This window comes from Syngnathus floridae, chromosome 11, assembly GCF_059516105.1.
Source record: "Syngnathus floridae isolate MCC-2025c chromosome 11, RoL_Sflo_1.0, whole genome shotgun sequence".
NCBI lineage: Eukaryota > Metazoa > Chordata > Actinopteri > Syngnathiformes > Syngnathidae > Syngnathus > Syngnathus floridae.
In genome coordinates this window covers 13,117,649-13,130,630 of record NC_142423.1, presented here as the reverse complement: position 1 = coordinate 13,130,630, position 12,982 = coordinate 13,117,649, and the positions used below count along the sequence as shown (strand labels likewise).

The window sequence follows — 12,982 nt, the reverse complement described above, 5'->3', positions numbered from 1 at the left end:
AAATTGGTTTATTCAAGAAGCTTCATGCTATGGGTACAAGCTAGAACCGGGCTGTCAATTTTGAGTTCCAACATTTTCATATGTTGAATTTATGTGTGCGCTTGTTGTTTGTGTTCCTTCAGCTCCTCCAAACAACATCTCAGTGGTGGCCGAGAACACGCCGGCGCCGTTCAGTCGATATCAAGCCCAGAACTTCACACTGGTCTGCACCGCCAAGGGAGGGAAGCCCGCACCCTCCGTGAGTTGTCACTGCTGCTGATGCTCAAGAGTCCATTTTGTTAGAACGTAAAGGTCCGACCCCACAATACGCTGACAGCACATACGATGTTGCAAAGATGTCTTAGGAAGGTGAAAGGCGGTAGTGAAAAAAAAAATTGCTCTTGTAAGACACCATCAGACCTTGGAATTGATTATGTGCGTGCTTTGGAATGTGTTATGACAAAGAAGTAAGTATACGGAACTGAAAGGAAGCTTGATGTCAAAGAAGGTAGATTGAATAAATGCTCACATGGCTTGCTTTAATAATTTGACCTTAAGAAAAAAAGAGGTGGAATCATCCACATGCTACGCTGACTTCTAAAAACGAATTGAGTGGTTGCCATGGCGACCGCAAAAATATTCTGTGATGTGAGTGAACTAAAAGAATCGGTGGACACGGTGTGAAAGGAACTCACATTCACAGTTTTGATGAAGCAAAGCAAATAATTCCGGTTTCCTGGTTTCCAGGTCTTGATGAGAGTTTCTAGTTTGGGTTTTCAATCAAGGCTTCAAGCCAAGGTTAGAGTTTCACGAATATGGTGTCAAATCAACCTTTAGTGTTTGAATGGCCGTTTCTTCTTTAACGGTTAGCATTAAGACAGCTGAGATTTTATTGCTTTTGAATTATATCCAGTGCAATATGACAGACAGGTGAGTGATTTCAAAAGGGTCCACCTTTTAACTCATGTTCATCAAGGCTTACGTCAAAGTGGAACCATGATGAGTTTGAGGAATACAAAAGCCTGAATTCTCGTTTTGCGAGTTCTCTCCCAAAAAAAACTCCAGGGAGAGCAATTACTGCTTGTGCATAAGTGCAGGGGGGAGAAGTAGATATCTACTGCTTGCTACTTGCTGATTGAACAAGGAGCATGCTCAATCACTTGCCATAGAAATAACAACACATCACCATTTTCTGCTTTTCCAAGCAATTGTGCTATCAGCGTTCTTCCAAAGTGTGCGTGCACGCCCACGGATTATAAATAATGTGCGCCGCAACTTCGCAAAAGTCAGCCAACTTCATCGAGTGTTTTTGTCAGAAAAGCTCATCAGCCAAACATGTTCACTCCAGCGGATGTGGCCCGTGCACGCACGCACTAAATCGCGACAAGAGGTTTAATCAACCAGCATGAGCGAGAACACCTGTGGGTAGAGGACTCGCTTTGCCTCACGGGAGGAAGTCAAACTTTGTGAGAGCGTGTGTTTTACATATTCATTGACATCTTAATATTTCCCTACATCACATCTCCTCCATGCTTGCGTTGGAATGATGCTTGAAATCAAGCATGAAGGCAAAGCACTTGCTTTTTTTCAAAATAAGGTTTTCTATGCCAGCACCAAATATTGCAAATCATTCATGACACACTTTAAATGTGGACACTTGTTCACAGAACGTGTTGAGCTGCCCATAAGAGCAGCAGCAGAATGGGTTGCGGTGATTCAAGTAAACATGTCATTTGCCATGGACAGATGAATGGATTTTTAAATCCTTTTAACACTTCAGAAAGAACTGAAGCCACGGGATTGCTGGTTTTGTGCCATTCAGACAACATGCTTGGAGATAACGCAAACTTTGTTTCGACGCAGCCTGATTTTCATTTGAAGCGGGTCTTAAGCATGCCACCAAAAAAGGACAGCCGGCTGAACCAAATCTCCATGGCGTCCCTCACAAATCTGCTCGAATCTCATCGAACTGCTATCTCTGATGACTTCAAGCAAACCCTGTCAGCTCTTGAGAACAAGCTCAGCTGGGTCATAAGGACAGTGGAAGATCATGAAGAGAGAGTGGAGTCACTCAAGTGTGAGGGCATTTATTTATTTATTTATTTATTTATTTATTTATTTATTTATTTATTTATTTATTTATTTATTTATTTATTCCCCTCACCAGGCGGAAAGTGGAAGTGAAGAAACTCTTTGTTGCTTTTTCATTTTTCTTCCCTTTGTCACGACTCGTCCCCGGTTGTTTTATTATATGTAGGTTGTCATGGTTTCTGTCCATCTGTGTACTCGCCCCTCCCTTCCTGTGTCAACTCACAATCAATGTACTAATCACAGTCACCTACCTCTCGTTACCTGTCTCGTATTTAAGTCCTGTCTGCGTGTCACTCCCCTTTCGGATCATTGTTAATGTCTTCATGTCTTTTTGTTTCACGTCTGTCGGTCAGTCCTGTTGTTGGTTTTGTTAGTAAATTATGTCAGTCTGCCAAGCCTGTTAGTTGTTCCTTTCAATAAACCCTGGTCCAAGCTACACTTGGTCGCCCTGCTCCATCTGATCCGTGACAAACCTTCTCTTTTTTTCTTTTTTTTTCTCCTTTTTTTTTGAAGGACATTTGCGGACTAATAGCGAAGACTGTGCTTTCACTTGTGTGTGTTAAGTGTGTGTGTATACGTTTTTGTGAATGGGTGTTCTGTGTGACTCTAGTTAACTACTACACAGACAGAAACCATGACATTGTGTGGAACTACTCAACATTGAAGGATATAATTTACATATTAAGAACAGATCCAAGAAGACAGGTGGAGGGGTTTGTTAAAAACACACTCCGAGTAAAGATGTGATCTCACAATTGAAGATGAACATTGTGAGTCTATTTTTATAGAGATCAAGAATAATGAAAAATCTGTAATTGCTGGTGTTATCTATCACCCTCCAGACTCTCCTCTAAATACCTTCTGTTCCAAGCTGAATGATCTCCTGCACAAAGTAAACAACCTGAAAAAAAGACCGCATCCTCCTCGGTGATCTCAATATTGACATATCCAAAAAAGATGGAGCTAAACAAGACTTCATTAACACTATTCACTCCTCTTTCTTCCCCACGATTAATTGCTTTACTCGTGTGACCAAGTCATCAAAAACAATCATTGATAATTTTAAACAAACATACAAAGTACTAAATTGGCAACAGGAAATTTACAGACCGATATTACAGATCATTTTCCCATTGTATTATTTTGGGGCTCAGGTAAGCGGTCTTCACCTCAGATTTGAAACAAAATGGATGAAGCCTTAAAGGTCATGCCCTCTACCTCCAATTTTAAAAGACATATTTTTAGTTATCTTTTACAAACCTATAATTAAATCCACATTCCGTAGTTAGCTGGGTTGAGAGTGTGTATGTGTCTTTAATGAGTGTCTCCATCTGTCCGTCCGTCTGATTGTCTGGGCCTTGTTATATCAGCTTATACTTAGCTTCACTCGGGGACCCTTTTCCTCATTCTATTGAAATGTCATATGTATATGAAAGAAATATGAATGATGGTGTGAAGAAATAAAGTTTCATTAATTCATTAATTAATGGAGGACAGACATATACTTAAAAGGGCGGCTTTGACAAGAGACAAGAATCAAATGTTTTAATCTCCTATTCAAATAAAATATTTCGCGTGAAAGCTAACTTTTTCTGTTGCGGCAAACGAGCTTGTTTGCCTTCTTATGAAAATGATCCCTTGTTGCTAGGCGACCTTTCATCGCATCTCGATTTACAGAAAGCTTCGCGTCCTTTTGATGAAAATAATGATTAGTATTTTCCATGAATGCAACATGGTGATGCCACTCGGGTCACGTGAATACTTTTCACACCCTGAACACGTGTCGATTCCACCGTCAAATCCCCCTCCCCAAAAGAAAAGAGAGAGCGCTTGCCTTGCTGTGTGAATTCAAAGCAGGTCGGCTGTGTTCATTCTTTGAAACACGTTGCCATGATGATGATGATGATGGTAATGATGATGTCAGCGCTAATGGCCTCCCAGTGCCTCTGATTAGCACATTCTCAGCGCAAAAGTATGCGCTGATTGAAAACGATGGCCGATAAAGATGCTCATTAATATGAAAGAAAACTGATGAAGTTGTTGCGACGAGCCTTTTCACCGCCTATTGAATCTCAGAGCTGCTTTGCGGAGGTCTTCACGTTCGACAAGCTCTTTAAAACTATCGGAAATTCAGCAAATGATTCCTGATCAGCTGATAATCATGCGATCGGATCGGGACGGAAGAAGCTCTGTGAGCTGGTGCTTTGCGTCCAAACTGTGGCAAAGACTGAGATGAGTCCAAACTTCATCAACTTATCGTCCCCTCACAGTGTGGCATCATCCTTCGTCCGCATTCCGCAGACAAATAATTATCATGCAAGACAGCACACCAACCCGCACTGCAGAAAATACCATCGGAACTGCAGCTGCTGTAGGTAGAAAGGGAGAAAAACTCCGAGTGTTGCCGCTGTCATCCCCCCGAGCGTCCCATTTGAAAGGCGAGCCCGGCGTGAGTTTAATGTCTGCCGACTGTTCCCGAGAATTGAACATGTGACAATGCTGGCGTGGACCTGCTGATCGCAGGCGCGTGCTGCAGAGTAACAAGACAATGGTGGATGTTGATAACCGTGACAGTAAACGTGATCGACAGCACAGAGGCCCGGCTGGCTGTACTGAGCCCGCTCCTCTGTTTCAATAACAAAGAAAGAAATAGCATTCCAAGAGCCATCCCTCACACTTTATGAACATCACCCTGCAGTCATATTTAGCGTCACTGCTGCTTTTGTTTTTATTTGGGTTATGCAAGTCATGAGTCAAGATGTTGAAGCTCAGTCACGCGTTCACTACTTTGTACTTGCAGGAGTTAGCTGTAGATGTAAACTCATGACTTTATTTTTCATGGTCCCACACAAGTTTCTAAGTTGTCTGGACTTTGTTTTTACTGACTTCAAATCAGCCAACCAGATGACTAAGTGGAGCATTGTAATCATTTTTCGTTCCCGGTCCCCGGTTTGTAATGAGTTTTTGTTAGACATTAGACAATCTCTCTCTCTATCCACCTTTAAAAGTTGTCTTAACGCCTATCTTTATTCTTTGGCTTGTGACTCAGGATGAGAATTGGCATTGTTTTAGTGTTTTATTGTGTTGTTAGGTTTTAACTGTCTTTGTGTTTATGTCTCATTTTTATTTTGGGCACTTTATATGCTGCTGTGCTTGTTTTTAAAGTGCTCTATAAATACAGCTGAGTTGCGTTATTGCCTTCTCAATTAAATGCATAACCGACGAGAAGCTTAAAGTCCCCGGAAAGTGAAAATAACATTTCTTGTCATTTCAACACCACAGAGAAAAATATTGTTAACAACCTGCCTGTTTTAAATGATTAGAAGAATTGTTGAGTACTCTTGCGGATGGTTGGATCAGGAAAATCAGGCTTTTTTTTTTTTTTTACCTCTCTCGACTCCCCTCTCTCCGTGATGTGCATGCAGGTATAGCCAACAATGAGGCGCTCTAAAGTGAAACCCCAGTTCATATTTTAGGGATGGATGACTGATTCAAACAGGCTTTTTTTTCCAGCTGATAGCATCAATGCTATTAGCACAGAACCAAAGCATACAATTCTGCCTCCCAGCGTAGCAGGTAGGGAAACGGGCTACGTTGTTATCTGCAATTTTCTATTTTCAGCAGCAAGTTAATGAGACATGTCTGGTTGTTTGCAGCTTTCGTTTTGTTTTTCTCATGATAAATTGCATGCTGAATGTTGGAAAATCACACGGCCGGGGCACAGCGATGTGCCTGTGTCACTGTGGGAAATGTAATGTTTATTTTTTTGACACATATCACAGTGAGCGACATCCCCTGGCAGCTACATAATCACTTGAGGAAAATTAATCTGTGTTTGTGCTTCCATTTGAAGACCTTTCAGTGTTTTGTTGTTGTTTTTGTTGTTATCAACACATTGTCAAACTGAGCCACATATTGAGAAAATTACATTTTAACAGTTCGAAAGAATGAACACAACGTGAACAGGTTATTGGATGGACTTGGAATAATGTCAATATATTTAAAGTACACAGTATGGTGTCTTTTTTGCTGGAAAGACTCATAGGTTGACAATTTCATGACCAATCCTCTGAAAATCCGTTGATTTTGACTTCCGCCGTCTGTTTTGACATCAAGGTTAGCCCAAAATGCTACACAATCACAAAAATGTCTCCCCTGAGATTCTGACTAAAGATGTGGCAAAGGAAATCAATGACAGATATAAACACATCCACAATTCCCAAAAGTTCATATAATCCACACGGAGTGCACTTAACACATCTATTTTGGTCACAAGCGACATTTTCATCCCGTAGAGTTCTCTTCGTAAATAAAGAGTTGAAAGAACTGCAGGGGTAACAACAACACTGGCAGAAAAGCTTTTTTTAGTTGAAAGCTGTCAATCCTCCTGTTTAAGTGCTTAGGGACAGTTTTGAGAAATGTTGAAAATGAAAGAGAAATACTTTCTATTTCCCATTGGTAATAACCTTTATGGAGAGCACGGGTAATATTTCTAGCAATATTTTTGGTACCTCCACAGATTCATCGCCGCGAAGTGGTGGCAGTAACCGCCGCGATTGTTGGCCATTCAATATTTGATGAGTTTAGAGATCAGTCACTGAATGACTCAAATGCTCAAGTCAAGCCGCACCGGTGCGTTTTTGGTCATACAAGTTTAAAAATATATTACCTACTTTGAAGGTTCTATAATAGATGAGTGAAGGACTATTTTTTTAAACAATCATATCACACAGGCAAAACCAGAAGCTAGTTATAACTCCCACTCTGCTCACGGCACATCTCACTGATTTCCCCGAGTGGCTCGTCTCATGTCTTTGACACTTTTCCCCATGATGTCTTGTTGACAAATCCATTTCCATTTAGACCGCCTGATCTCCTTGCAGAGACCTACCCTGTCTAAAAAGCATTATGGTGACTGTTAATAATGAATATCTGAAGGAATTTAGTGGGACACATCCCAGGGGTTACAACTACTCCAGAAGACAACCCATGACATTAATGGGGGATTAATAAAGTCTGTTATACAATAAAAGATGTCAAGAAACCTTGTCATATATGTGTATTGGAAGAAAGTGATTATCTACTTATACTTGGTCTGAAAGTTGTATAGCAGCGTCCCTCCAGAATTTATGTAGCCGCCAGCGACACTTGGCACCTTAAGGGTCGCTACCTTGAGTGTGAAAACAGCAATAATGAGTGCAAACAAATATGAATATCGCCCGGCCTTTAAGGAATTGCTGCAGAAAATATGTTTACATTCACATAGGGGGCAGCGTATGTGGTCCCCGCTATGCAATCTGAGCAGACTTTGTGGCCAATGAGTCTTCTTTAATGTGACAACTTGTTTCTCCCCTTCGGCAGTGTCGCGACTCTCGCAAGTGTAGTTGAGCTTACAAGTACCCCGATCCATACGTACAGTCAGAGAACCTGAAATCCACCTATGGTAATACAGGCAATTTATTTTTAGCCAACACGATACTTTTTTATCCATCTTGTCACTGAGGTCGTGTTTGCTGCCACGAAAGCGACATCATTAGCTTGGAGCCGAGCGGTACGTGTACTGGCTCAAAGGCGCTGGCTCGATAGCGCACGCTCGGCGTTGGTGGCTGCGTTTCCATGGATACCAGTAACCCCATTATTATTTGCGCATGAGGGTGTCTTGAATGAATGGAGCAGGGCGAGCAAATGCAGCTTGGGCCAGGGTTTATTGAAGGGAAGGGAGGTTGTCGAATAGAGGCACAGACAGGAAGAGGCTCACAGTGGGCAGGGACAGAAGGTCCACTCAGACCAGGTACTGATACATAAAAACAGGTACTGACCGTAAGCCTTCAGCAGGGTCTGTAGCAAGTATTTGTGAAACCTGTGGTTGTATACGGGCAGCTAGAGTGCCTGCCAACTGTGAAATGCAACAACCACATACAAGGACTGTATATCTTTTTTTTACCCGCCTATTTCTGAATATATGCCTTTGAGCAAGCTCCTGTTCAGCTCATAATGATGGAATCCAACATCTCGATAGAACCTGGTTTTCCAACCAAGCTGGTTGAAGATTCATAAGGTTCAAGTTGAACTAACTTTTGATTTGGTGGTCCAAATGTAGCTACCCTTCACTCCATCCCTAATTGTCATGGGAACGAAATCCATACTTGTTGCTGGCTTAGATTTACTTGAAGCACCATAAGATCTGTCTCACTCTCATGAGAACAGGCTGCCTCCTTAAAAGTTGCTCACCAGACGAAAAGTTCTACTTCACTTGTCCTTGATCCTTACAGTGCTCTGATGCGAGAATGTTGCTTATATGAAGACAGCTAGTCACTCTTTTGAATGTGTGCCACTCACTTATGTGTTATGCACATTCAGAACTTAACAATCACTGTAAAATGATGGTTTGAAAAGCAGGCAAGAGTCAAGTTCTTTTGAAAGCTGTTACATGAAAGTGGAACAGAGCACAATGCTTTTGTCCATGCTAAATTGCATCACCATTTAAAAGCTGACTATAATTACGAACAGATCCAGAAAGCAGATGTAAGCCGGTATTAAATACGTAGCTTTGCACATGAATAGGTGGCTCCAAATGCAAGAGATAACATATTTGCGTATTATTTTACAGACTTGGTTAATAAAGATGATTCTGGCTCGGTCAGTTGAGATAGGCTTCGTCCACTCCGGACCCCGTACAGGATAAGCAAGAACAAAAATAGGTGAATGGACCAAATGTTTGGACTAGTCATCTACCACATTTAGAGAAGCTTATTTTGGCCAGATCCAAACAAGCGCTGACCAGCCTCATTGGTCTTGTCTTCCGTTCGGTTCCAAACAAGTCATGCTGTCTCTCCCTTCACGCTGTTTAGTGTTTTGATCAATTTTCACCATATGTTTGTCAGGTGGCCAGAAGCTCCAGACAAGTGTGGTTTTGTTTGGAGCCGCTGGCGTCCTTTCCTCAGTCAGTGGTCCAAAATGTGATTAAGGACCGAGCACCAAGCGGGCTTGGAATTATTGTATTAATTATGAGTGTTCGTACAAATGAATTGATGGTTTGAGGGCCTGAACAAGTTCAAAATCAACAATTTTTGCAAACACTTGTACGTATAGTGTTATATACAAAGTGGCAATTATTGAGCCCTGTTCTCCATGTTGTGTCTAAGGTGTACTTCAAGCGGGACGGTGAGCTGATTGAGGTGATCTCATACGTTCAGCCATCAGCCGGCGATCAGGGCGGTGGCTCGGCGGGCTTCCGAGGAGCCAGGCCGCTCATCAGCCGGGATCTGGACGAGACCAAGCTGCAGCGCTCGCTCTCCCTGCTGGACCCTGAGAGCCCTTCGGCGCGTTTATATACGGAACGGCCGCAGCGTGTCCACACTCAGGGCCTGCAGGCCTCGGAGCCCAGCCCCGCCACCGAGGTCATTCCGGAGACGGTGGTGAGCCGAGAGTTCCCCCGCTGGGTCCACAGCACGGACCCACTGTACTACTTCAGCCACACGCACATCCCGCAAAGCGACGGCTCGGTGGTGGTGCAGGCGCGGCTCACGTGGACCCTCAACCCGCAGCTGGACAACGACGCCCTTTTCAGCTGCGAGGTCAAGCACCCAGCGCTCTCAATGCCGATGCAGACGGAGGTCACATTGGGTAGGATGCTTTGTTTTGCTTTTATACTTCCATTTCTCCAGAGCAACTGCTTCTTTGTTCACCTTCAGAACTGTGATTTAAAACCGACAAAGATTGCAGATTGGGAGTTTAAGGGTGAGAAGGCAAAAACCCGACAGTGACTGGCAGGCCAATTCTCGGCACCGTCTGCCGCCAGTTTCACTTAACGCACCGGCGACAAGATGAATTGGAAAGGTGGGATGACGATTCAGAGACACCGTGCACAAGGTTCTGTGAACAATATACGTGCGTCACTGAAGCTCTTAGTCTTCTTTTAAACATCAATTAAATTTCACAAGACGGAACAATAGCAGTGGGGTATTTCTGTGCAGATTAAAATATCAAAAAGAATAAATCCAATGAAGCAAACAAAAGTCTAACTTTGGGGGTAAAGTCTTGTTTTTGTATGAGGTGAACGCACAACCCCCCTCTGTATTTTCCGTATAAACTAAAAACAAAGATGGCTCCCAGCATTTCCAATTAACACTTCAAAGGGGAAACATTGGCGTCATTCTTCTGCAGACGAGCATCGTGATCCACGAGGAGCACTCATAATCGTGCACAAAGAAACTTGCGCTGAAGAGATACTTTTGTGCTGTCCAAAATCAATAACAACAATGGAATAAATGTTGATGCCTGTTAATATTGTTTCATTTTACCAACTGAGCGCTTGCGGTAACATCTGTTCTTGTTGCTGCACTCCCGGGTCCCAGTGTTGTTTTTGAGGCGGTTTGACTTTTTTTGTGCGCCAGGAAGATTTCGTGCCAGAACCCACATGTCACGTACCTGGCTAATTAGGCTGAGTCTACAGAGTTTCAATTAGAGCTCCTTTCTGTTGTCGACGGTAAATCAGTCCACACTGACAGCACTTATTAGTGTTCAGTTTGATGCTCCGTTTATAATCCGCTTGGTCACTTTTGATTCAAAATGATGGATATTCTGGGTTGCTGAAGTTCACTTGGGTCTAATTGTTCCATTATTTTCCCTTGCTGCCAATCTGTGCCAGCTTTGAAATCACATCTCTAATGGGTTGATGTGATTTTTTTGGGGGGTATCTGACAGCAAGAGAGATTTTATCGCAAAATAATTCCTGGCGGAGCGCAGTAGCTGTCGCCGACCCGTCCTCCCATAGCGCAGAAATGTAGTTTATCACATGCAAAACTGAGTCAGCAGCGTCAGTTAGAGCGCCGACGACATGAGCGGTCTTCATCAGACTGAAGCGCAGCGTCGTAAATATTTCAATAGTTGGCCCCCTCCAACATGGATGATTAAAGCCACGACAAGCTCGCGGAGGGATGACAAGACGGGTAGAAACTCTTGCTAAATGTCAACGTCGCTTTTGTTTTGACAAGTTGTTTGAAGTCGCTCGTTTATCACTATCATGTTCCTCATCAGACATTTGATTTTCATTTTGAGAAGAAAAGAGAATAGAAGATGAGCCATTGAGTCAGAGCGCATTTGGAATGCCGAACACTCCTCAGCACAAAACAAAACACTTCAGTCACAAAAGAGTCAAATCTCCTCAGTCAAGACTGCGGGCGTATGGATTGATTCACTTCAGACTTTGTGTTGTGGAAAAATGGCTTCTTAATGGCTTGCATACAAAAACGGTGGTGCCGGCCTTATAGGAAATCAACCAGCCAAGTCAATCTTTGGTTTTGTGCTTATTACTAAAATATTGTTTTGATAGTTTTCTTCTGAATGTCTGCCGAACTCTGATATTCCGGGAGCTAACTTGTAATGACACAATTTAGCGTGTCTGCAAAGCTGTCAGTTTCCAAATATGACCGTCTGAACCATCATGCCAATTTTGTTACTCACAGCTAAATTCTGATAAGCAACACATACTTGAAAGCGCAGTGAAAATAGCGGGTGTTTTCTGCAGCCCGCACCACATATTCAGATCCAGACGGAAATCCACATACATTGTTTTGAATTGTGAAGAAAATGCAGACAATCTACTTTTAGTGACAACTTACCCGTCATATCCGTGATAAGTGCACAACGCGTGTGCTTTTTCACTCCGCAAGCTGCTCTTGGTCAGGAAATGAATAGCTGGTCCTTTCCGTGGCCATAAGCGCTAAATCTTTCAGCGATTTAATATCGTCACACGAGCCAGAGCTGACAATCTGACAATCGAACCAGTGTTGTATTACACGCCTTGAATATTCATGAAGGGCAACGCGCTTGCCATATATTAAATGGGACGAGAGGCTGACGCCGGTTGGGCCTCGGGGTGTTGGAAAAGAGCGCTCCTCTCCCGTCGAATCGTCACGCTCGCTCCTGGAGTCTGTCCAGGAGAGTCCGGGTCGGTGCCTGAATATTTAAAACGTGCTCTTTTGGGTCTGGGCGAGTAAAGGTGCCCAACGGAAATAGTGTTACATTGGCAGTGCAAGCGCCAGGTTCAACTATACCTCACGTCACCATTGCTTTGCCAGTCGAGGATAATCAAAGAGCAGATGCTCGGCTCCAGATGGCATTGGCATCTGAATAGACGATGGGAGTGTGTGTGTGTGCGTGTGTGCACATGCAGTTATTTGTGTTAGTGTTGGCCACTCATCAATACGTCTTATCTGGTGGCTTTAGTGTTCACGCTCAGACCCGTGCAAGGAATTACATGGCCGGATTCACCTGGATGGAGCTGCCGCCTGATCCGACCGTCAGCCCTTTTTAAAATATGCTTCACGCGTTTTCTTTAACTAAGCCGCTCATCCAGTAAATGCGCCAGTCTGCCCTCAACTTTTCCTGTCTGAGGTGCAGCTGGCCGCACCTGTTGATGTCCACACACCTGATGCACGGCCAAAAAGTTGTCTTTTGGGCATGCGTGAACTACCATGCCCATAAAGCCGATTAAAAAGACTATGTTGTACAATTAAGTTCATTTTACGACCTCAAGGTCAATAGGAGCAGTTGTGAGGAATCAACTGCTTTTTTACAACAGTAAAAAACAAGCTATGGATTTGTGAGCCCCAGCATTAAACTACATCATAGAGATAAACAAAACAAGTTTCCTCATTAGAAACTATACACCATTTTTTCTGCTCTTCTAAAAATATATATCTATACCTGATCTGATTAAACTCGATCTTGTTTTATGTTTTGTCATGTTTACCTGAAGATCGTCACTGTTTTCGTTTTGTCATGTTTTCCCATAGTTTTATTTTGAAGCATACGTTGTCACTGTTCGTTTTGTATTTGCTCATCAGGTTTCTTTTTCCAACTATTTCATTTTGTCTCTACCAATCAGCTCCAATCAGTCAAGTTATGC

The 12,982-nt window shown here is 42.9% G+C and overlaps 1 protein-coding gene across 3 annotated transcripts in view; it reads left to right on the top strand.

Annotated features, from left to right (window-relative positions):
* igsf21a (immunoglobin superfamily, member 21a) overlaps positions 1-12,982 on the top strand; it is a 95,180-nt gene that overhangs the window by 71,585 nt on the left and 10,613 nt on the right. For all 3 annotated transcript variants that reach the window (XM_088389901.1, XM_088389902.1, XM_088389903.1), the window contains 2 exons: positions 123-238; positions 9,216-9,696. In XM_088389901.1, the coding sequence (XP_088246027.1) occupies positions 123-238; positions 9,216-9,696 (597 nt within the window). The remainder of the gene's footprint in view (positions 1-122; positions 239-9,215; positions 9,697-12,982) is intronic.